General features: G+C 59.6%; 1 protein-coding gene across 2 annotated transcripts; it reads right to left on the bottom strand.

The window, feature by feature from the left end:
* On the bottom strand, positions 1 to 8,978 carry DUSP9 (dual specificity phosphatase 9). Of its 2 annotated transcripts, none has more exons than XM_030933469.1 (4): positions 8,801 to 8,978; positions 3,088 to 3,495; positions 1,673 to 2,128; positions 1 to 1,355 (listed from the first exon to the last, which is right to left on the bottom strand). In XM_030933469.1, exons 2-4 carry the CDS (start codon positions 3,458 to 3,460, stop codon positions 1,030 to 1,032), a joined length of 1,155 nt encoding a protein of 384 aa, XP_030789329.1. In that variant the 5' UTR covers positions 3,461 to 3,495; positions 8,801 to 8,978; the 3' UTR covers positions 1 to 1,029. The 2 variants fall into 2 exon arrangements, with proteins under 2 accessions (XP_030789329.1, XP_010360051.1); XM_010361749.2 differs by lacking the exon at positions 8,801 to 8,978 and adding an exon at positions 3,981 to 4,195.
* Between the last annotated feature and the right edge of the window lie 13,524 nt (positions 8,979 to 22,502).

The following is a 22,502-nucleotide window of genomic DNA, read 5'->3' as shown; positions in this document are numbered from 1 at the left end:
TCAGTATCTTAAATAAACTGTTTATTCAGAAGGAATAATTAAAGAAAGCAACTGTGATATGGATTACAAAAACAAATAAGCATAGCTCCTCTCCAGGCTCCAGGGTGAGATGGCCCCGTGCCGCAAAGACTGCCAGCCCTGGGCTGGGTGAATCAGTGGGCTAGCATGTGTGTGTGAGTGCCGACACGCGCGCACACACACGCACACCCGCCACCCACAGGGGTGTGGACAGAAATGAATGACTGTGTGTGTCTGCGGCTTGGCCCCTTCCCCACCCCCAAAAGTAGCAGCGGCTGTGTGGGCCCCGCAGCAGCAAAAGTGAGGCCTTCTTCTTCCCCTCCCCCTCCCCAGCTCTCGCTCTGAGACCCCATCTCCTCCGGCGGCAGTTTGACCACCCTCACTCACAAAGAGCCCCAGTGATCCCGTCAAGACATCTGGGGGAAGAGGGAAAAAAAAAAGCCCACCAGATGTGTGGCCGGGAACCTGCCCAGTCGCTCCTAGGCCATGGATGTAGGCGGCCACTGCACCTCTGGGTCCCCATTCCCTGGGAGGCCCCAACCCCGAGAGGCCCAAGCCCTTGGTGGAGAAACAGGGAGGTGACAACACCAGTGATGGCAAACTCCTCTCCCCCAAGCGACCATTTGGGGACAGGGGAGGGACTGGGAGCCAGTCCCTGTGGCAACAAGGTGGCACACACCCTTCCTGAAGGGGGAAGTGCAGGGAGGTGCAGGGCCCAGCCGAGCTGGCCGAGCACCCAGGGCCGGGGCCGGGGCCTGGACAACCACCTGGAGAGGGAACCCCCACCCCCATCCCGCAAAGCAAAAAGTAACAGTCGCAGAAGAGGCAGGCTCAGAGGAGCCCTGCCGTAGGCACGTTGATTAGGACGCCAGCCCGCGTGAGGTATTGCGCTCTCCCCCCAGCACCCTGCTCAGGCCGAGCCCTCCCGCCCTCCCCTCCCTTGCCGCACGAGTGGGCAGGGTCACCCGTGGGTGGGGGTGGGGCAGGGGCTGGCCCGCTGGCCACGGGGCCCTAGGTGGGGGCCAGCTCGAAGGCGCCATCACTGGTGGGGGTGGTGAAGAAGGAGGGCGGGTCAGAGGCCATGGATGCCTGCCCCCCACCGCCCTGCTCCTGGGAGCGGCGCTCCTCCAGCCGCAGGCTGCGCTCGAAGTCCAGCAACTGCCCCATGAAGTTGAAGTTGGGGGAGATGTTAGACTTCTTCCTCTTGACCAGGTCATAGGCATCGTTGAGAGAGAGGTGGAGCTTCTGCATGAGGTAGGCCACAGTGACGGTGACAGAACGGCTGACCCCCGCCAGGCAGTGGACGAGCACCCCGCAGTTCTGGGACAAGGCCTCATCTAGATGGGGCAGGACAGGGCCCGGGAGACCCCGAGGGCAAGCGTGTGTGAGGCTGAGGCCTTCCGAAGGGCCCTTGAAGACCCCGCCCTACCCCCGAGCCAGATGGCCACGGCCTGGAGTTTTCGCTGGTGGCCTCTGGGGGCCACCCTAGCTCTGCCTGTCCCCTAGAAGTGCCACCCTGGCTTTTGGCTCTGGGAATGGCAGCTGGGCTTGGGAGGAGTGCTCACAAGGGGGAGGCCAGAGCAGGTCTTGGGGAGGACGGGAGGGGAGGGCGGGTGGGGAGGACGAGAGGGGAGGGCGGGTGGGGTGGACTCACCAATGAACTCAATAGCCTCCGGAAAGAACTGCGACAGGTTCTGGCTCCAGTGGTCGGAGATGGGGATCTGCTTGTAGTGAAAGTCGCCATTCTTCTCGAAGAAGTTTGGGAGGTTGGGGGTGACGTTGAGGATGTAGCGGATGCCCAGTTTGGCCAGGCTCTCCAAGTTGGCGGAATCCCGGGCACTGCCCAGATAGAGGTTGGGCAGGATCTGGACAGGGAAGGATGCCCGCAGCCCCACTGGTGGGGGTGTGGCACCCTCCGAATCCAGGCCACAGCTCATGGAGTCGCGGTCAGCCTCGGATTCCGCATCAGAGCAGTCGGAGCCCAGGCACAGGCTGCCCAACCCCACCACAGGCACCGGACTGGGCACCGGGGCCATGCTGGAGCCGGCACGGCCACTAAGGCTGGTCTCACACAGGTGAGGGCACTCGGCCTGAAATCTGCTGAAGCCACCTGTGGGGGAGAGAGCATGGGGCCTGCTGACCTGGCCTCCTGGGCAGCCAAGTACCTCTGTCTGGGGCTGGGGAGCTGACCCTAGACAACTTGGAGGGTTTGCAGATGTTCCTAAAAGGAACACAAAACCCAGCAGCTTGGTGTGTCCTGGTGCCATGTGGAGCGCTAGCCACCCTCACTCAGCACTCTCAGCCACTGCTCTGGACAGCAAGTGCCCACTGCAGCTGCTGGGGCTGCAAGAAGCTGGGCTCACGCTGAACCACCAGAGAGGATCTTGCACCCCTAGGGTCAAGCTGAGGCAGGTGTGAGGGCTCAACAGAGCTGAGATATAGTGCCAGCCTTAGGGAGGACTGTGGCCATCAGTTAAAGAAAAGGAAGTTGTCTGCCTGGGCATATCCTGACCCTCAGGGATGAAGTGGGACCCCAAGAAGTGGGGAACTTGGGGGAGAATGTGACATTCCACCAGAATGGTTCTAAAGTCTCCAGAAGCCAGCATCTCTATTTACAGATACTATTTCCCCGGGCTGGAAACCTGACACTTTATATGCTGTTCAGGAGACTAAGGTGGGAGGATCGCTTGAGCCCAGGAGGCTTCAGTGAGCCGTGATTGCACCAATGCTGTGTGACCTCTGCCTCCCTTGCTCATTTGCTGAGCAGGTGGGAGAGGTGGGGATACCCTTGCCGAGACCCTGGGGAGCCCACATTTTCTACTTTGCTCCTGAGCATCCTGAGAACTAGCTCAGGTCAGGCCAATTCTCCCCATTTTCCAGGCTCAGAGACTGGGCTGCCGAGGGTGAGGAATTTGCCCACGGTCACACTCAGGCTTCCCTCCTCTCAAAGCAGCCTGGCAGGTCATCAGGGGTGGGGGGCCTCAACTGGCTTTGGAAAAAAAGAAGTGGGGCTGGCCTAAGGTCAAATGAATCCCGAACGCCCCGGAAGGAGGGCCCCGCGGCACCTACCTTGAAGGTAGTAGGCCAGGTAGCCTTCCTCTCGCAGCTTCTGCAGCAGGGTGCCCAGCACCGACTCGGCCTCCCACTCCTCGGCCTCGGCCTCGGCCTCCCCGCGCCGGCGCCGGCCCCCACCCTGGTCGTACAGGAGCACGGGGGCAGGCGGGGGCGGCTGCAGCGGCGGCCCGGGCAGGAGCGCCCGCACCGACAGGCTGCCCCTTCGCAGGCGGCGCAGCAGCAGCGCCGGCAGGGCCACGCTCAGCGCCCCACCGATGCGCGCCGACTCGTACAGCTCGCGGCTGCGGCAGTCCAGGAGCAGGAGCCGCGGTCGCGGGGGCGACAGCTCCCGGCGCAGCCACAGGCACGAGCGGCCCAGACCCTCCATGGGCGATCGGCTCCCTACACGCCGGGCCACGGGCGCTGCGGAGAGAGAGAAGGCGCAGTGTGAGCTCCCGGAGGGCCGAGGGGGCTCAGACTTGAAGCTAGCCCCGCGTCCTGAAGGCGGGAGCCCAGGGTTCCCCACCGTGAGGACTCCCAACAAGGCGCCCCAAGAAAACCCCCAGGCAGCAGCTCGGCCCGGGGAAGGGTCCTCGAGAAGAGGGCTGAGCGACTAACTGCCCCTTAGAGGCTCATCCCTGAGGCCGCAGCCGCCTCCCTCCATACCGCCTTTCTGTTCCTCTCTCGGCCTTCTCGCGAACGCTCCCCAAGTTCGAGCTTCCGACTCTGGTTGGGGGTGTGCGTGTGAGGGGTGCCAGTTCGAGGCCTAGATCTCCCCCACGGCCAGGTGGGCCAGGGGAACAGAGGAGGCGCCGAGGTGCTGGGCCTCAGCGAGTCCTGTCAGAGGTGACCTGGCCCCCGGTCCCCCATCTCCCCCCACCCCTAGGAGAGAACAAAAGGAGAGAGACCTGGAGAGAGATCCGGAGGTGGACGACCGCGCGTGGACGTTCTGGCCACGGTCACTGCCACGGCGGAACGCGGGGCGCCGTCCCGGGGCAGGGAGTCCCCAGGCCTGGCCGCCAGGAGAAGGCGGGGCGGCGGTACGGGCTTGCACGTGGAAGCCGAGCCCCGCGCAGCCCGCGCACTGGCCGCTTCCTGGCAGCCGGACCCAGCTTCCACCTTGGAAACTGCCTTCGGACGTGGAGTTACAACTCCGAGGGGCGGGCCGGGGCGGGGCTCCGGGGGCGGGGCCGGGGGGCCGGTGAGCCAACGGGTGCTAGCCGAAGCAGTCGGGTGGGACCTGCGAGTCGGCTGAGCTGGGGCTTCCACCGAGGCGGGACGGGGTCGGGGCAGAGGCCAAGGGCAGGTCAGGGGCCCAGCAGGGGACCAGCTGCAGCTCCCCTGGCCGGCGCCAGCCTGGCCTCGGGAGGCAGGGGGAGGGGTGGGGACCAGAGCCCAGCCCCTCTGCCGCAGAAGCTGCCTCCAACCCAACTCACTAGGTGATACTGGACCATCTTCTCCCCTGCCTGGATCTCAGTGGCCGCATCTCTGTAATGGGCTCATAGCTAACAGCTTGGGCAAACATGGGATGCCACCGAAATCACGGAGGGGAGGAGGAAGCAGGACCAGAAACTTAGTGCAGCTTTGTCCCAGAGCTCTGCTGCAGGGCAAGGCAGGCAGGGGCAGCTCCTGGATACCTCCCAACCCCAGCCTGCTTCACTCGCACAGGACAGGCCAAAAGCACCCAGGAGCCCTGAGTTCCCAGCCCTAAACTGGGGCATTCTGGTCTTATCACATTACTGATCCTAAGAGTCACCCCTGTCTCCCCCCTCTGCCTTCTTCCCTTAACCCCCCTTCGGCTGATCAAAGTGGAGAGAAGTAGTTTCTACCTAAATATCTCTCACATCCACACCTCTCTCCCCTGTCCCCTGCCCTAGCCAAGGGCTCAAATTCATCAGCTTTAGGCCAGGTCACTGTCATGTCTTGCACAACAGTCTCCCTGCCTCTGGGCCTGCAACGACCTGCCCTCCACCCTGCCCTGCCCAGCCCTGCCCAATGTCAGAATGCCATCCACTCAACCAAGGCTGGCAGCCTCCATCCTTTCCTCCATGGGCACAACAGGAGGGACAGATCCACAGGCAGCAAGAGCACTGGACAAGGTCTCAGGTGTGGTGAGCACTGAGGCAGGAGACCAGGGTCAGGGGGAGGTGTCCACAATGCTGATCTGGCTAAAAGTCCCTTCTCTGCTTAAAGCCCAACAAAAGCAAATAACAGTGTTGAAGGAAAATGTACAATAGATAAGATAAAGCTCATACCCAGCCAAAAGGTTAAGACCCCTGTAGATAAATGGGCAAAGAACCTGAAAACACTGCATACTGCAGGAAGGAGGGAATGTGGTGGCCTAACAAATATTTGGGGGAAGGTTCAACTTCAGGCGTAGAAGGAAAGCAACTCCAATAAACAAGTAACAACGACCAAGGAGGTAGCACTTCCCACCTACTGCGTTAGAAATGTTCTCATTCTTGAGAACACGCAGTGCTGGCAAGATTGCTGTGAAATCAGCGTGCTGTTCAACTGTTGCAGGGTTATATATTGGTACGGCCCTTTTGGAAATTAATCTGGCAATATCAAGAGCTAGGAAAGAATCCCAACCCTTTGACCACTTTTGGGAATCTAAGGAACTAAAGTAAAAGAAAGCAAAGTTATGCACACAAGGATGGGCACCACAAAACATTTTTCTAACGAGTGGAAAATGCAAAGCAAACTACGAGTCCAAAGACTCCTTTCAGGAGCCATGGAGTTAGAGGAGAAAATGTCTGAGGTCATGGTTAGGTAAGAGGGCAGGTGATGGAAAGCTAGGTGGGTCACCTCTAAGGGGCTTCCAGTTTGCCCCTCTTCCTCCCTTTCGGGCAGTGGGCTGCTAACTGGGGACTCCCAGGACCCTGGCACTGGGCTGCTGTCTGGCCACACCTCCATGTCCCTGCCTCTAACATGAGTCCTAATTCCTGCATCTAAGGGCCTTGGGCAACTGGACTGTGTCCTTCCTTCTCTTGCCCAGTGGGCATGGGCCCCAGCCCAGGCCTCCCTCCTATGCCCCCTGCCCAGATTCTGAGATTATGCTCATTCTTCAGGCCCTCTCCTCCAGGCAGCCTTCCCAACTCGGAGCCACTAGTCTCCCTCCTCTGTGCTCCCTAGTGTGGTCACTTTCCCCCTTTCTCAGTGTGTTCCTGGGGCAGGGACTTTGTCTTCTGTCTTCTACCTTCTCCTGTCTCACAGCCTAGCTCCACAGTGGCGGAGGTGGACACCGGCACCCAGCCTGGGGGCTGCCTCCAGGCCCACTGCAGCTGTGGGTGGGAGCTAAGAGTGGGCAGGGGTTGAAGGCACCACGGAGGTTCTGCCATGTGCCAGTCTGGTTGTGGACAGTGGGGATGGCACAGGGCTGTGACCAGCAGGGAGCTGGACAGCCACTTCCCCCGCCCGCCCTGCTGTGGGGGCTCAGTTTGGCTGGAGAGGGAGCTCCTGAGGTGCTCAGACGCGCTCTCTGGAGAGGGATCCCTGGAGGTGAGAGGAACTGGGCTGGGATGAGGACGGGGGGAGGCAACCTCCGCAATGGTGAAGGGAGGGGAAGCCTAGGATCCAAGGGTCCACGTCTCCTGACGCCTGGCGAGGGACTCCTCTGCACCCAACTGCGGAGCCCTGCTGGCAAGCCCTCCCACCGGGAGAAAGCATTTGGGAGGAGGCCACGAGGGGCTCAATTTCCAAAGTCAGAGCTCAGTGCTTGGGGCCCACAGCGCCCGCAGCGCCAGCAACAGGACAAATGGGAACCTGTTGCCACCTCCGCACTGCAGGGCTGAGCGCAGCCAACCCCCTAACACCCCTCTCACCGGCGACCCTAGCCGGGCCGCCCCGACTCAGGCCCCCTGCAGCGCCGGCTCTGGGCGCCGCCCCGCCCACAGCCGCTCGCGGGTGCGCTGTGCTGGGGGAGGCCGCGCCGCGCGCCCGGGCCTCGCCTGGCCCCCTCCGGCGGGCGGAGCCAGGCCGCGCGCTCGCTGCTCGCCGCAGGGTGGGCGCTGCGCCTGCCGCCCCCGCCCCCGCCCCCGCCCCCGCCGGGCGCCCTGGGCCTCCGCCGGGCCGGGCCAGCGCCCCCTGGAGGCCGAGGGGACGCCGCCGCCTGCAGGCCTCGCGCGCGCCGCGTGCGCCCTCTGGTCCCGGGAGCCTCCCGAGAGCGGCGCCGCGCCGCCTTCCCCCACGAAATGCATCGTTCCCGCCGGGCAGAGTGGCAGGATTTCGGCTGTCGCGGCCGGGTCACATGGCCAAGAGCACAAGTCCCAGCGACAGCGTGCCTGCCAAATCCAGTGTCTTTTCCATCAAATCCACTTTCTGCTGGGGATGGCTTTCTGCTTTTCCTGGTCGGTCTCCTCGCGGGACTGGGAGTTCCTCCAAGGCAGGAACGGGTGTGTGCCCGGCCCCAAGCTGGCCCCAGCCCCCAGTGCAGGGCCTGGCACGCGCCCGGCGCTCGCGGAAGAAATGCTCGTTAACAAAGAAGGCATGAATGAATGAAACCAATTGTTGCCTGAGGGAGCTGCTCCTGCTTTTCCTTCTGCCGATCACACACTCCTCCCCCACCCCGACACGCACAAGCACACGTGCACACACAGCCCTCCCCGTAACACACACGCAGGCAGGCACCCAGACAGCGCGCGCGGACGCCAGCCCCCATGGAACCCACCTACTACGTGCTTGCCGGGCAGCTGGCACCCTTTCGGTCCCACCTGGGCCGCCTCCATTTCAGCGCCGGGCTCTCTCCGCCTCCTCCCCGCCCCTCCCCGGGGCCCCTTGCTTCCACATCTAAGTACCCTACCTTGGACCCCAAAGTGCCTTCTTTATCTCTTAGGGAAGAGGCCAAACCAGTCCCTGGGGAGTCTCAAGGTCTGTTTAGGGAGGCACCTGGGGGGCCCAAGGCTGCTGAGCCGCTGCCGAAGGAGAGCCAGAGGTGCCTGGCAGGGATGCCACCAAATGCTGCAGCCTCTAGAGCCCGCGTGCCAGGTGTTGGGGGGGAGGAAGGGAGGGACTCAGAGATGTGCTGGGGGGTGTCGAAGGCTATTTGTGATGGGGGCGGGGCAGGGTGCTGGAGAGCGTGAATCCAGCAGGTGTGCGCGCTTGCTGGGGTGGATGAGAGTGCGCGTTGGAGATGCTGGAGGTGTGTGCTTGGGACGTGGGGAGTGTCAGCCGCTGGGATGTGGGTTTCTGATGGGACCTTGCTCCGGGGTGGGTGGACTGCAGTGTCTCTGGGCTGGGAACGTGGGTGAGGTGTCTGTAATGGGCAGATGGGGAGTTCGAGGTGGTGGGGGCATGGTAGGGGGAGCTATGTTAGTGCAGGTATCGCAGAGATGTGTTGGAAGCGTGCGTGTGCGCCTGGGTGTGTACTGGGGCGTGGCAGGGTCTCGGTGGGTTGGCATGAGTTGGGGACAGTGGTGAGTGGTGGGGCAGGGGCTGCTAGTGTGTGCACTACAGGAACCCGGGTCTGTGGTGCGAGGTTTGTATGCGCGCGAGTGTGCAGCCGGTGTAAGTGACAGGGGACACGGGAGGTGCACGGGCGGGGTGCGGGGGTGTGCGGCGGCAGCACCGAATGGGTCTCGTGGGGGCGCGTGCGCCGGCTTCGTGGGGTGTGCGTTGTCAGGACTTTGGGGCTGCAGGATGGAGGAGCGCACGTCGGGGCGGGGGCAGCCGGGTGGGGTGGGGGTGGGGGTGGGGTGGGGGTCCCCGGGGCGCCGCGTGCTCCACTCACCTCGGGTCTGCTCGGTTCTCCGCGCCGGTTCCCTGCGTCGCGGCCGGGAAGTTTCCGAAGCTCGGGCGGCGGGAAGCGCCACTGCTGCCGCCTAACGCCACCGGAACCCCGGGTGGCGGCCTCGCCTGGAGCCGAGGGGCAGCCGCCGCCGCCGCTGCGGAGGGAAACTCCAAATCCCGCCTCCGCCGCCGCTGCCTCCTCCGCCTCTGCCGCCGCCTCCTCCCCTCCCGTCGCCTTCTTCTCCGCCCCCTGCCCAGGAGGGGCACTGTAGCTGGCGGCGCGCAGAGAGGGAGCGGGGAGGGGCCGCAGCCTGCCTGGCGTCTCCCTCCACCTCCCACGCCCCCGCCCGCCTTCCTCCCACCTGCAAGCCTCTGCCCTCTAGGCCAGTCCTGTCCGACGCGCCCTGCACTCCCCGGTCCCCAGTGGCGCTACTGAGTGGGGGCTCCTGAGCTTGGGGCGCGGGAGTGGGGTTGGGGGCCCTGAACTAAGCTGGGCCTGGGCTAGGGGGACGGTTACAGCGCAGAATCTGCACTGGCACCCCAGCGAAGGGGCCCATTGAGGACCGGGCACAGCTTGGTCCCCCAGAGCCACCTCCTGCTCCCACAGTGGAGAGGGTGTAAAGTCCGGCTGACAGCGCTACCAATTCCACCCCCCACCCCAGGTCCCCCTGCAGTGTCTCCTCTCATTCTCATGTGTCAGATTCTGGCTAATAGTAATAGCATTTGAGCCTCAGTGCCTGGAAGAGGTGGAGCCAGGAGGTTTGGGTGGGGGAGGGGCTGGGAGCGAGTAGGGAGCGGCTGTTGTCACTAGGTCCCGTTAGCTTTCTCCTTTGTACCAAAGGTCACACGCATTGCCATCGAGGACCTCATTTTATCCTTACAGCAGTTCTGGAAGTCTGAGGAGTTTGTCCCCATGCTACAGCCAGGGAAACTGAGGCCGTGGCTCCCTGGTGGTGGCACAATAGTGTAGTGGCAGAGTAGGATGTGGCTTGGTCTGGCTGAGTTCAGAAGCCTAGAGCCTGAGCAAGTGTGAGTGCGAAAGGTTGCGTGGGGAGGGGAGGCAAAGGGCAGCCCGCAGGGATGTGCACCTGGCCTTCCTGGGGCTTCCAGGCCAGCCGTGTATGAGCCTGGCCTTGTGCCTTCAGTGGGGGATTGCCTGAGACCCGGCAGGAGGCTGTGAGCATCAAGGGCCGTCTTCTCTGCCCAGGGAGCGCAGGATAAGGTGCGGCCAGGCAGGGCTGGGATGCCAGCAGCTCCGCTGGCCGCTTGGCTGTGTCTGCGGCAGCGCTGAATTCCCCTGAGTCATTACCCCTGGAAGAGAGGAGGGCAGCGCTTTGCCTCTGGAGCCCAGGTCCTTGTCCCATCTGGGTCTCCATTTCCTGGCCTGTAGGTTTGGGGAGAGAGGTGGGACCATGTGATCTTCAAGGGCCCTCCTAGCTATGCTGCAGTTTCAAGCCATGGCGGTGGAGCTGGGAGGGTCCTGCTGTGGCCAGCCAGGCCTGCCCACCCTGCTCTGGGCCCTGACTGCTCCTCTGCACCTTTTCAGCTTTGGCAGCAGCACAGTCCCTCCTGGGAGGAGGCCTCTGGCCCTGCAACCCTCTCCCTGCTCTGAACGCTGGGCCTCGTGGGACTGCACTGGGGCTCTCCCCTACAGCCTTGGACTTGAGCTTGCACCTACCCTAGCCACGCCACACAGGCAAGCACATGCAGCTGCCACGGGTTCCCGTACTGCTAGATGTGCTGAAGTTACGGAACCTTTCCTAATAAATCAGTATACCGTAGAAGCTGTGCCCTAAAAACAGGGGGCTGGCTTTCACACTCCCCCTCCACCGAGGGCGCCTCCTGTTTGGGGAGGATGGACGACAGCTTTGCCCATGGCCTGGGTGCCCAGCTGACCACCAGCAAAGCCTTGGTGGGTGAGCTGACTCAGAGGAGTTTCTAGCAAGGTTGGTTAACATCCCCCCCTCCGCCACCATCCCGTGCTTTAGTGACTCAGGGCTGAGAGGCTGGGGAAGAACCATTTGGATTAAAGAATGCCACCCTCGCCCCTGCACAGCTCCCACTCTAGCCTTCCTGGTGCCTCTGCTCTCCAGGCAACGAGACCCAACCATTGCCGGAAGAGGAGGATGCAAAGGCCAGGCCTGCCCGGAGATGCCCGGGGAGCTCTCAAGGCACAGGCCTGCTTGGTCTCAGGAAATAGTGGTTCCCTCCTCATCCCCAGGGCTGGGGAAGAAAATGCAGAAAGCTCCCAAGGGGACTTGAGTGAGTGCAAGTTTGCTTTGCAGAACTGAGGGCACAGCTGGGCCTCTGACTCCGAAGCAGCTGGGTCCATCTGCTGCTGACGGGAGTCTCAGGGTGAGGTGACGGGGCCGCCGCAGCCCTCACCCTCCATTCCACTCAGAACCCCAAGGCCACTGCCGTCCTTCCTGTTCCTTCCTTGGGGATGGCCATTGGGAAGTGGTCATCTTGTTTCCTGTCAGACCGCACACCCTCCCAAATCCCAAAGGTGCCCCCCAGAGATCTTGAAAGCAGCCACAGGAACCGCCAGCCCCTGGCAAGGTGGAGGGGCCAGGGAGCTGTGCTTTGCTTGGGGTAGAGAGGTCTTTAGCCTGGCAGTGCCTCCGGCAACCGGTCCGACTGACACCCTCTGACATGGAGGGCTTTGGCTGAAGGCATCCGTATCTGTTAAGGGGCAGTTTGTTCAGGGCCCGATTCCGGGCCACTCTCCAGGCAAATGAGGTTTTGGAAGAGACCGTGGGAAAGGTGATGGCCATCAAAGCCTCACACCTGGCACAGGGGCAGGCATGTTCCTGCCATAAGCTAAGCGCCCTCCGCAGGGCCCTGCCCAGGGTCCCCAGGCTGCCTTGCTGTTGGCTTGTCTCAGCATACCTCAGCGCCTGCTGCTGCCGCCTCTGAGTGCTGGGTCCTCCCTGCCTGTGTCCCTGCATGGAACCCGGATCACATCTCAGGCCCCGGAGCCAGGGTGCACACACATCCAAGACTTCGTTTCTGGGTAACCATTGGGTCCTACAGACATGGCTTCTGCAGCTGAAGCCATCTGCTCACAGGACAATCCCCCTGCCCCGCACCAACCCTCCGACTCCTCCCTCTGCACCCCTCCCAGATCTGAGACGAGGGCAGCGCTTTGCCTCTGGAGCCCAGGTCCTTGTCCCATCTGGGTCTCCATTTCCTGGCCTGTAGGTTTGGGGAGAGAGGTGGGACCATGTGATCTTCAAGGGCCCTCCTAGCTATGCTGCAGTTTCAAGCCATGGCGGGGGAGCTGGGAGGGTCCTGCTGTGGCCAGCCAGCCTGCTGGCTCCAGCCAGCATCTTCTAGATGTATCCCGCTACCAGTTGCCATGTCTTCAGAAGCACCCTACCTGTCCGAAGTAGCTCCCAAAGAAGCCATGCCCAGACATTTGAAACGAAATGGCTCTGAAATCTCACTTGCAGACGAGGTCAAAGGCAGGTCAGTCGGGCAGCTGAGTGCCCAGGGGTGTGAGTATCAGGGAGGGACAGGAGGTAGGTGAGAGGGAAGGGAGGGGGGCAGAGCGTAGAGCGTCAGCCTGTGCAACGATTGATTTCTGGGGGCCAAGACCTGGTGAGCCATTAACACCCCCATTCAGGGAGGGCTCAGGTTCAGGTTCAATACAATCCCCCTCTGGCCAGCTGCATAGGCTCCCTCTCCTTGTCTAGTCCTCCCGAGCAGCAGTGCACGTGTGTCTGGATATACATTACAGATGATATAATCCTTTTAGCGGGAGAGCCAGCTACCCACACCCCTGGGCTGGACAGGGGAAGGGAAGTGAGGGGAGACAAGGAGCCTCTGTCCAGACCTCGTGCAGGGGAAGAGCTGGAGAGAGGGCAGCAGGTGACTTTCCCGCATGGCCCAGGGACGTCCAGGGCTAAGGGAACCAAGAGAGAGGGGAACCACCAAGGGTGAAATGATGCGTCTGGGGAGATTGGGGGTGCCAAGGGTATGCCCAGTCCACCCAGCTCCCCTACTGCAGATCCCCCCTCCCCCGCTTTGCCCTGCCTGGCTCAGGAGGAAGGCCCACCTGCCTTTCTGGCCACATTTCAGCATCCCCCACCTCGCCCCCCTGCCAGGAACATGATTCTTCAGTCAGGGTGTCTCATCACAGGTAACAAGATAAGACACGAGACAGGCAGCCATGGCCAGGCCCAGGCAGGGGCTTGTGGCAAGCGCTTGCCCTGGCTCAGATGTCTGTAGGAGTGGAGAGGGGCTCCTGGAGGCTGTGGGTTTTTCTCATCTCGCTCCTCAGGGGCCTCTGCCCCTGCGTGCTCTGTCACAGCACCTGTTGGCTTGTCTGGCTGCCTCCCTCCACCACTCCCCATCTCCTCCCAGCACTGAAAGGCCCAGCCTGGTGGGCCCTGTTGGCTTCCTGCACCCAGACCCATCCCAACCCTCAGGCTGCTGAGCCCCTTGCTGCTCTGGCGTCTGGGAGCACGCAGCACCTCTCCTGCCCACCACTGCCACTTGCCCAAGGCCCTGCAGTGATCAGGGGCACAGCTGGAGCCAGAATCACAGCTGTGGGTGCCACAAGTCACCTTCCAAACAAGGAGTCCCAGCTGATGGAGCCTTGTAGCCTCCAGGACGGGGCTCCGGGCGGGCTACCCTTGGAAGCGCCGCTGTCCTGAAGCTTCCACCTTGTGTGCAGGCCCCTTGGGTAATGGTAACAGCAGCTCCAGGGACAGATGAGGGTCTCCTCCCTCCCACCAGTGGGGCCGTGACCGTGAGGACAAGCCATGCTGTTTGCTGCACTTCTTGTTTGCTTCTGGATGAGGACGCCGAAGTATGGAATAGGGGGACGGTGACTGGGCGATGCACTCAGGTCCACAGACTAGCAACCAGGGCCCCATGGCCAGAGCACCCCTCTGCAGGGAACTGCCTCTGCCCTTGAGTGGCTCTTTCTCATAGGCTGGGGGACAGGCAGGAGGGGAGGTGCTACCACAGGCCTCAGTCACCCGGCAAGCCACCCACCCGGCCAGAGCAAGGAAGGAGGCAACTCCCTCCTGGTTGCAGAAGGGTGCTGGAGAGCCACGGGTGCGACCCGAATTGCAGAGAGGACCTGGCCTGCCCTTGAATGTGGGCCGTCCCCACCACAGTGGAGTTCAAGGCTGTGGTCCAGAGCATGTGCACTCTAGCCCAAGTGCGGGCCTGCTCCTCTGTCACCATCTCTTAGTCCTGCTGCTCCCTATCCTCGGGTTCTCGCTGCCCCCTCCTCATTCTCCTGCCTGAGGGCCTCGCCACAGGAAGGCTCAGGATATTTCTGCCAGCTCTCTGGGGAGTTCTCCCGTCTAAATTTAGAGAGCAGCGATTACCCCTCAATACCTGCTTCCCACATCAGTGGCTGATTTGGGTCCCGAGAGCCCCGGAGAGGAGATCAGTGCAGATGCGATGCCACGTGACCTTCTCACACCTCGGGACCAGCTCCTGGGCAGAGAGAAGGTGGAGAGGAGGGGGAAGGTGAGGAAGGTGGCAGCCACGTCCCAGGGATCAACCGCATCCACGTGGAGAGGGCCAGTGGGCCTCTGCCTGAGAGATGCCATGGGTGGGAAGGGGACAGCCAAGGCTCCTTGTGTGGGATCAGGCACACAGCCTGGCCTTCCCGGTGGGAGGCTGTGGCAGGTCACTGAGCCCCTTCCAGGGCTTCTTACTGCCCTGCTTGCAACGACAGGGTAACCATCTCCACAGCCATCTCCCTTCTACCACTGCACACTGCATCCCCACTGCCATGTCAATGTTACACAGAGAAAAGGAGGGTGCACACAGGGGGCTCTGGGAGTTAGTCATCAGTCCTGGCCACTGCTGTCACCACCTGGAACAGGGCCTGAGACTCCTTTTTCACTGCCTCTTGAACCCCAGGAAGAACGGCTGTGGCTGACATGGGCTAGGACCATGACGGTGACCCAGGGTCCAGTCTGTCAGCCTGTAAGGCTCAGCTCTCAGGATGCACGGTTGGAGAGCTGGCCAGAACCATGAGGACCATGGCTGCCTGTTCTTCTCAGCCCTAAAGGGGAAAGCAGGGGAGGCTGAGGATGGGATCCCTAGGACCATGAGCCTAGGAAGACTTCCCAGTTAGCAGGGCAGCCAGCTTGAGACTGGCTTCCTGGAGGGGTGAGCGTCCCGTCTCTAGAGGATCCAAGCAGAAGCCGCAGGGCTGCTGCCTTTCTTGCACTACCCGCTGCAGTGGTGAGCCCAGCCAGAGGGAGGTGTCACAGATGGCTGGCGCTGAGGCTGGCTCCTTGGCATCTGAGGATTGGCCTGCTCCCGGCCCTGCTCCCTGGCTGGCTGTGGTCAGAATTGCCCTACAGTGGATGGTGGATATTTCCTTGGAGCTCAGCACAGGCAAGGCAGGGAGGTCTGCCTGGGAGCTCTTGGGCTGGATCTCCTGGCCGGCGGCATCTCTGATGCATGCTCACTTCCCTCTTCTCGGCCCAGCCCAGCCAGGACCTCAAGGGCCTCAAGGGAGCCACAGTGAAGGCCCTTGCTCGGCCTCTGAAGGGTCTTTTGTGTCCTCACAATTTGGGTCAGTGCTACCTGTTGCTTGACACTTCTCATGTTGCCCGAAGACCTGTAGGAGCAGGAGCTGGTGATCCTCAGCACACTGCTGTCCTGTTTCTCTGGGCGTGTCATTTATTGATTGTTGTTTTGAGGGAGGGATGAGTGTTGGGACCTCCTAGCCCACCGCCTGGCTGACGTCACTCCAGTGCTCATACACTGGCCTGTGACACCAGGTCTCTGCCCCAGGCTCCTGGGCCCAGCTGCCCCCAGGTGGGTTCCCTTGGGTGACCTCCAGGCTCCTCAAACTCACATGTCCCAGACTCAAGCCTAGGGCTCTTCTGTCAGTGACAGCCACATCGGCTCTGCCTGGGCAGGCTCTGTAGGCCGCAAGGGAGAGAAGAGTCCAGAGGTGTCTTCAGGAAAAGGGAATCTGTAGAGCCCAGAACGTCCTCTCCTTAGCCAAGTCCACCCATCCCCCAGGGCTCCTCCTATTCCCGTGTCCTCCATCCTCTGGCCCTCATCCCCTGGCCACCAGCCTTGAGCCTGCCCATCCTGATCTCCCTAAAAGGCCTGAGTATCTCAAAATTGTTCCATGCTACCCCGTGGCTTCCAAGTCGAGAGCCCCCTTTGGTCTGGTTTCTCCTGAGCTGCAGCTGGTGGGTGCTGTGCATTCTTCCACCCGCCTCCCCAGAGCCCAGGCCAGCTGGCATTGCCTTCCTTGAGAAGTGGTGGCTTCCAGACGGGACTCATCTGCCTCCTGTCAAACTCCAAGGCCTCTAAGGCTCTTTCACCACCTGCCCCTGCTTGCTCGGGTCCCCTCCTAAGGCCTCCCTCCTTATACCCACCCCCTCCTGGTTTTCTTCCCCCCACTCTGGCCACTTGTCCCAAGTCTCTTTCTCATGTCCCTCTTCTGGGGGACAGCTGTGACATCAGTGTCTCCTGGGTTCCATGACTGTAGCTCCATTGCCACCTGGATGTCCCAAAGTTCTTCCCTCCACACCCCAAACTCAGGGGTGCCCTTGATTCCTCTCTCTCCATAATCACCCCTCACATTGCCAGATTTTCTCCTGACCCAGGCCCTGTCCCTTCTCGGCTGGATGACGGCCCCAGCCTCACACCCATCCTCCGCATCAAGGCCGGAGGAAGTGTCCTTGCCCAGATGCCTGGCCACTCCTCCTCTCAGCCCCCTTCAGTGGCCCCTCGTGGCCTCAAGGACAAAGTCCAGCTCCACGGCCCTGAGCCATCTGGCTCCTGCTCCCTTCCCCAGCGTCCTCTCCCCCACTTCCTCCAGGCCCACATTCCAGCCCCAACTCGTGCCTTGCAGTTGCCAGAATGAAGCAGGATGTTGCATGTTCCCTTGCCTTATTCTAAAGAAGGTCACATGCTGAGGCTCCAGGTGGACAGATATTTTGGGGGGCCACTGTTTAGCCTACTGCAGTCCTCTCTCTGTTCCCCCACTTCATGTCCATCACATGTGCAAAGTGCATTTGCCCACATCTGTGCCTGTGTGCCTGCACCCTCCTGCTGTGCTGCTGCCCCCACATCTGCCTGATGCTGGTGCTGGCGTGAAAGTCCTTTCTTTCCTTTGCTAGGACCACCCAACACAGAATGCCTGTGTCCCACTTGCCCCGGACCACTGCTGTCCTTGGCTGCGGAGCAGACAGGACATATGGAGGAGCGGCATCTGTCTCCAGGGCTTTGCCCCCGCCCTGGCTCTGGGATGGGGCCGTAGCAATGTGTGTAGACACCAGGAAGGAAGGAATTAAAGAGCCTGAGATTCCCTGCTCTGGTGGCCCTGTGTGGCTGTGTCTGTAGGATGGGGCAGTGGGTGGGGAGTGGGTCAGGGCTCCTGGCCACTGCCTGGCTCCCTGCGCTCCCTCCACCCTTCACTGAAGGAGGAAGCCGGGCTATAGCACAGTCATGGGAGGGGGTGCCTGTGATGGAGATGGGCAGGGTTGGGGTGCCCCCCAAAGGAGGAGGGGAGGGGGTGAGCACACAAAGCAGAAATCAACCCCTCCAGGTCTTGTCCCCAGCCTGGCCATGCTCTCCCAATGCTTTCTCGGTGGAGAGAGTGGGCATCTGTCCATGAGCACAGAATCCACGGAGGAGGGGAATGCCGCCGATGACAGATGACGATGAGAGAGGCTTGGGGCCTGGAGGAGCAGCTGGGCATGGCCTCTGATGGGCTGTGGGGCACGCTGAGAGGGAGATGCGGAACCCCACATTAGTGTCATGTCCTGGCCTGAGAGGGGCCCTCCCACCTTTGCAAGATGCCCCGCTCCCTCCAGGCACCCCTTGGCCTGCAGTGGGCATGGTCCTTACCCCCCTCAGCAGGTCGCTTCTTGGCTCGGTGTCCTGGCACCATGTTCCCTGTGTGCAGGGTCCTCCCCTCCTTCCCGTTGGCCCTACAGTGCTGGGCATGCCCCTCAGGTGCCCTGCTTCCCTCCCCTGTGGCATCAGCCGGCTGGTGAGGGCATGGGCACTGCAGATGCCTCTGTGCACCAGTGTGCCTGGCATTGGGCCTGGGCACAGATTTCTGGTGGGTTATTATTTATTTATTTATTTTTGAGACAGGGTCTCACTCTGTCACCCAGGCTGGAAGGCAATGGATCAATCACGGTTCACTGCAGCCTCAACCCACTGGGCTCAAGCGATCCTCCCACCTCAGCCCTCCAAGTAGTTGGGATAACAGGTACGCACCACCCACTGGCTAATTATTTTTTTTTTTTTTTCGTAGAGACAGGGTCTTTCTATGTTGTCCAGGCTGGTCTGGAACTCCTGGGCTCAAGCGATCCTCCTGCCTGGGTCTCCTAAAGTGCTGGGATTGCAGGTGCGAGCCACTGCACTGGGCACCGAGTTCTGAGTGGAGCATGGCGAGCTGGGGCGGCTCTCTGCCTGGCTAGGCTACTGGGGCCCAGAGAGGCCCATGCCCGCAGGTGGCACTCAAGGCACACCCCACAGTCCCCTCCCTGCACAGGTCCTCCCCATACCCTCATCTTGGTGTGTACCATGTGGCCCTCGTTCTTTCTGTGGCCTTGTCCTGTCTTGGAAAGACTGGGAATTCCTGGGTGAGGCTCATGGGCCTGCTGTGGAATCCCTTTCTCCTGTGCACTGGTGTGCCCCAAAACTTGAGGGCGCCAAGCCTTTTCTCCCGCTGTCTCTCACCTGCCCACCTGTCCCCACTTCTGCTCCAGGGAGCCCGCTGAGTCCCTTCTGAGTCCCCTTCTCTAAATGGAATGCCATTCCCCTTCTCTAAATGCACCCTGACCTCTGTCGGAGGCCACTCCGGCCTTCCCAGCCCAGTCCCGGCCTAGCCCTGCTCCCTTCTTCTGGCACCCAGGCACCCTTCATGGCTTCATGATGCTCCAGGTGGCTGTGCGCCATCTCAGAGAGCAAAGAGTGTGGCTGCCAGGGCCAGGCTGGCCACAGGCCTCCCAGTCTCCCTCAGCTGGCCTGACCCGAGGCGGGCTGGCTACCCCCCAGGCGCTGGCTAGGCATGCGCTAGAGGAATAAGTGGGGGCAGGGGCAGGAGGAGGGCCAACTGCCATGTCATCACAATGGTGGTCCCTGGGACACCTCTGCCTCAAATTCTGTGACCAGTCAGCTGCAGGCCTTCGTTACTGATGAAACCGAAGTCTTGTGTGAGTGCTCGTCATCTGGGAGGAGGGATTCGGGCAGAGTGCGCCTCTGTGAGGGACCAGGTGCTCCGGCAACTGCCCGAATCCTCCTGGGCAGGCCCAGAGATGTGCGCTGAGAGCCTGGCTGCTCCCAGGGCTGCAGATGCCCTGGGTGAGATGGGGCTGGAGGCAGTGACGAAGCTGGCCCTGTCCAGAGCCAGAGCAGCCACGCTGCGTTCACGCATAGCTGTGCATATACCTTCACATGAACAGGGACAGCAGAATGCCTCTCAGCCACGTAGGCCGACTGGCAAGGACGCAACCAAGGTTGAGCTATATACGTGTGTGTGTGTGTGTGTGTGTGTGTGTGGGTGGGTGTGTATCTCAAAGGTTCCAATAGAGACAAGGCTAACGTTTTCTAGTAGAGCCTTAGTATAGTTTAGTATAGAGCTTGCTGTGGAGGCAGAGATCCACAAGCCAGAGAACACCAAAGATCAGCCACAACCTGACAGAAGCCATGAGAGAGGCCTGGGACGGACCTTTCCCTCCAGCCTTCGGAGGGACCACAGCCCTGCCCAAACCCTGATCTTGAACTTCTGGCCTCCAGAGCTGGGAGAGAATAAATGTGTGCTGTTTTCACACACACCATGTGCAGGATTTTGTGACAGCAGCTCTAGCAAATGAATGCAATGCTTCGGGAGTTTCAGGAAGTTTTCTTAAGTGCTCTATCATTTAACTCGAAAAGATCCCTGTGAAGTTGAGGGCCTTAGCATTTCACAGATGAGGAAATGAAGACTCTGAACATCTGAATGACTTGTTCAGACTAATTCAGCCAGCTGGAGGTAGACCCAGAGTTCAATTCAGCTCTTCAATGTGAAGTCTGGATCCAGGAAAGTAAATGTAAGTGCTCTAACATTTTCCAGCTTCCCGATATATTCAAGTTTTAATGTTTTTTGAAAGCTTTGGGCTCTTCAGCTATTGTTCAAGTCAACCCTCTCCCATGTACCAACCTGCCTCTGAGAAATTGATTCCTTTTTAGGGAGAGAAACAATTGCCTTTCTTTTTGTGCTATAAATGTCCCCCAGGGCACTGCTTTAGCTGCATCTTACAAATTTTCCTGTTTTGTAGTTTTGTTTTTGACTATTTTGCTGTATCTAAAAAGTTTTTCCTTTAGACTTCCTCTTGGACCCATGGGTTATTTAGAAGCATGTTGCTTACTTTCCTGGTGTTTGGAGATTTTTCTGTGATTCATTTGGAATTTGATTCTATTGTGGTCAGAGAACACACTGTATGATTTTAGCTCTGTTAAATTCGTTGAGGTTTGCCTGGGATATAATCTATATTGGGATGTGCCCAATATAGATGGTGATGTTGAGTTATTTTATAATTTGCTGATTTTCTGTCTAGTTGTTTTGTCAATTTTTGAGAGAAGTGTGTTAAAATTTCCAACTGTAATTGTGGATTTGTCTATTTCCCCTTCCAGTTTTGTTAGAGTTGTTTGTTGTTGAGACAGGATCTGGTTCTGTTGCCCAGACTGGAGTGCAGTAGGATAATCACAGCTCGCTGCAGCCTCAACCTCCCAGGCCCAGGTGATCCTCCCACTTCAGCCTCCCAAGTAGCTGGGGACCACAGGCACACACCACCACACCCGGCTAGTTTTTAAAATCTTTTTTGTAGAGATGGGGTTTTGCCATGTTGCCCAGGCTGGTCTTGAACTCCTAAGCCCAAGCAATCTGCCTGCCTCAGTCTTCCAAAGTGCTGGGGTTACAGGCATGAGTCACTGCACCTAGCCCTCCAGTTTTATTAGTTTTTGCTTCACATATTTTGTAGCTCTGTTGTTTGGTGTATATGCATTTAAGATTGCTATGTTTTCTTGGTGGAATGACCCTTTATCATATACACTTTTGTTGTCAAAATGAATTTTAAAGATTTTTATGCAGGTGATTTTTTTTAACCAGTTGCAGTTTTCATGATATTTGGGGCCTGGCAACAGAAGAGGGTCTCAGTGAAAAAAGACTCAACTCAAAGGAGGTGGTTTTGCTTTCTTTAGCTATTCTAGGCCCAGACTGAGGAAGAGGAAGGACAGCCTGCACTTCCCTCTGCCCCTCACCATGGAAAAGGGACAAAGCTACCAGTGAACATTCTCATCCACTTGGAAATGCCAATATAGCAGAAGCACAAATGGGGCTGAAGGTTTTGATAAGAAACTTGTAACTCCTTAAGGAGGTGTTTGGTGAATTGTTAATTCTGCCTCTGACACAGACTCATGTTTAACAAGCAGTGGGAGTTCATGGCTGATATTGAAACAAGGTCCTTAGTTTTTTCTTAATTAATGGCATTTCTTTAAATCCTGGTCTACATTATGGTTTTTCCTGAGTGTGTATTCCGGTATAGTAATTGATGGTTGGTGATGTTAACTAAGAGCTTATCTTTAGGGAGACGCATGATGCAGTAAGCTCCCAATCCGTGCCTGTGGAGTGAATGGATGAACCAATTCAGCTGGATTCTGGGTACAATCTAGGTCTGGGATAGTTACTGGGATGGTGGCTGAGGTATCAGGAGCAAGTGATCCACTTTTAACAAGTAGCTCGTAAGACCCACAGGTAAGACAGGACCAGGGAAAGCCACTGGTTCTGCAGAGGAAGAAGGCAGGCCACTGAGCTGCCACTCAAAGTAGGAGTTCACCAGGTGGCTCTGGAAAGCAAGTCATAGCAGGCTGGGGGCACAGTATGGGCAAGGGCATGGAGGCACGGAAATGCTTCCCCTGCTCAGGGACCTAGAAAGAGGGTCCGTAGGCCAGGCGCGGTGGCTCTCGCCTGTAGTCCCAGCACTTTGGGAGGCTGAGGCGGCTGGATCAGTTGAGGTCAGGAGTTCGAGAGAAGCCTGGCCAACATGGTAAAACCCCGTCTCTATTAAAAATACAAAAATTAGCCAGGTGTAGTGGTGCACGCCTGTGATCCCAGCTACTCAGGAGGCTGAGTCAGGATAATTGATTGAACCTGGGAGGCAGAGGTTGCAGTGAGCCGAGATCGTGTCGTTGCACTCCAGCCTGGGCGACAAGAGCAAGACTCCATCTCAAAAGAAAGAAAGAAAGAGGGTCCATAGTATTCCTGGAGTGTACTGTATCACAGGGCGTCTGTGCGTGTGCTCATGTGTGTGTGCACGCAAGTGTGTAGATATTCAGGATAAAAATGAGGCTGAAGGCCGAAGAGCCTGGATGTGCCACACGGCTGCCGCATCAGAAGAGGGAGCTGCGGGGAGGGAGACAGCAGAGGCTGCCCTTTTGTTCAAGAGCCTAAAGATGCTTCCTGAATGCCAGCTCGGCTCCTGGAGTCCCTGAGGCAGAGCGCACTTGCTCCCCTGGGTCATGCACAAATGCACTCACGTGTGTACACAGACACAGACATGCACAGGTAGGCAGACACACGCACGCGCACACACACACACACACAGGCCTGCCTTGTTCACTGGCGCAGCCCTCCCCAGGCTCTCACATGGCCTCCTGCACACTCCTGCCTGCAGGCACACAGGCAGGCACTCCCACGTGTTCTGAATGTGTGC

The sequence above is a fragment of the Rhinopithecus roxellana genome, chromosome 7 (genome assembly GCF_007565055.1).
Source record: "Rhinopithecus roxellana isolate Shanxi Qingling chromosome 7, ASM756505v1, whole genome shotgun sequence".
NCBI lineage: Eukaryota > Metazoa > Chordata > Mammalia > Primates > Cercopithecidae > Rhinopithecus > Rhinopithecus roxellana.
Note: the sequence above shows the minus strand (reverse complement) of the source record. Positions and strands in the feature narration are given on the sequence as shown.

What these genes read in the sequence shown, in the direction of transcription:
- DUSP9 (XM_030933469.1), bottom strand. Translation starts at nt 3,460, where the DNA reads ATGGAGGGTCTGGGCCGCTCGTGCCTGTGGCTGCGCCGGGAGCTGTCG. An exon ending in CCTGGCCTACTACCTTCAAG is followed by an intron (nt 2,129 to 3,087) that starts GTAGGTGCCGCG and finishes TCTCCCCCACAG; the next exon opens with GTGGCTTCAGCAGATTTCAG. An exon ending in GGAGGCTATTGAGTTCATTG is followed by an intron (nt 1,356 to 1,672) that starts GTGAGTCCACCC and finishes TGCCCCATCTAG; the next exon opens with ATGAGGCCTTGTCCCAGAAC.